A 1,251-nucleotide genomic window follows, 5' to 3' on the forward strand; every position below is an offset into this window, starting at 1 on the left:
CCGGCCCCCAAAGATGCAGACACTGGCGCTGGAGCCCTAGGGACCCCGAAGGACAGTGGGCTGAGTGGGGTCTCTGAGGTGAGCCAGATGCAGCCTGGGGACCCTCCCTCTGGGGTCTGAGCCCCTCCTGGGAATTGGCTGGGGAATGCGTGTGTGCGTTTTCATAGGGACGTACGACCCAAACAAGGTTGAGAGGCACATCCTAGTCCCATCGTCGCCCCATGTCCCCTGGCGAGGCCTCTGTGGGCTCAGCACCACGGCGGCCTTCCCCAAGAGGAAGGGAGGAGCCCTCGGCTTGGCTGCCCCCTTGGCCATCACAGGCCGGGCTGTCTGGGCTGGGTTCTGCCCCAGTCGTCCCGTCTGCTCCTGCAGGCCGGAGGGGGGACTTGTAGGAGCAGTGGCTTTAATCTTAAGCCCGGGGAGCCCATGGCTTTGAGTGCAGTGGACACTGAGCCCTACTGTGTGCCATTCCCAGAGACACACAAACAAGCCGTTGTTCTGCTTCTGATGAGCCCGCAGGGATAGCAGGGTCTGAGAAGATGCCAGCCGTGTCGGGAGGGGGCCACCCAGGGGCAGAGGAGGGAGGGATGCTCCAGCCAGGGGCCTGGGGCAGGCTTCCCGCAGGAGCTGATTTCTGAGCACAGGGCTTTGGCCAGTGCAGGCGAGGGAGGAGGCTTGTCCCATGATGTGGGGTCAGCGGGGGGCTGAACCAGGGCTGGTGGGGAACTCCCGTCCCTGAGCAGCCCCTGCCTCTCCCCTAGTCCCGCCCACCATCGAGGGCGCCAGCGAAGGGCCGCACTTGGTGAAGGCGGTGGCTGGGAGGCCCTTGGGCCTGGAGTGCGTGGCCAGAGGCTACCCACCCCCCACCCTGTCCTGGCACCACGAGGGGCTGCCCCTGGCGGAGAGCAACGGGACCTGGCTGGAGGCGGGCGGCGGCCTGCTGAGCCTGGACAGCCTGGGGGAGGCGTCCGGAGGCCTGTACAGCTGCGTGGCCAGCAGCCCCGCGGGGGAGGCCGTGCTGCAATACGCCGTGGACGTGCAGGGTGAGCCGGACTGTCCCGCCCGAGCCACGGGCTGCGGGCCCCTCCTCCCACACCTACCACCTGCCAGTGCCCGCAGCCCCTCCGGGGAGCTGCCTCTGGTCAATGGGCGTTTACCTAGAAATCCCTGAGGCCCAAAGCGGGGTTGTGGGCAGTGGTCCTGGGACGGGCGGGGAGGGGCCTTCCCCTGGACAGACATCTCTCGGGGGCT

At 67.5% G+C, this 1,251-nt stretch overlaps 1 protein-coding gene across 1 annotated transcript in view; it reads left to right on the forward strand.

Annotated features, from left to right (window-relative positions):
- Positions 1 to 1,251, forward strand: part of LOC102424797 (hemicentin-2-like) — a gene marked incomplete at both ends in the record, with an annotated part of 105,169 nt that overhangs the window by 45,662 nt on the left and 58,256 nt on the right. Inside the window, 2 exon segments of the mRNA XM_023748081.1 lie at positions 253 to 320; positions 762 to 1,141. Of these exon segments, the coding sequence (XP_023603849.1) occupies positions 253 to 320; positions 762 to 1,141 (448 nt within the window).

The sequence above is a fragment of the Myotis lucifugus genome, unplaced genomic scaffold (assembly GCF_000147115.1).
Source record: "Myotis lucifugus unplaced genomic scaffold, Myoluc2.0 scaffold_1126, whole genome shotgun sequence".
In the NCBI taxonomy this organism is placed as follows: domain Eukaryota; kingdom Metazoa; phylum Chordata; class Mammalia; order Chiroptera; family Vespertilionidae; genus Myotis; species Myotis lucifugus.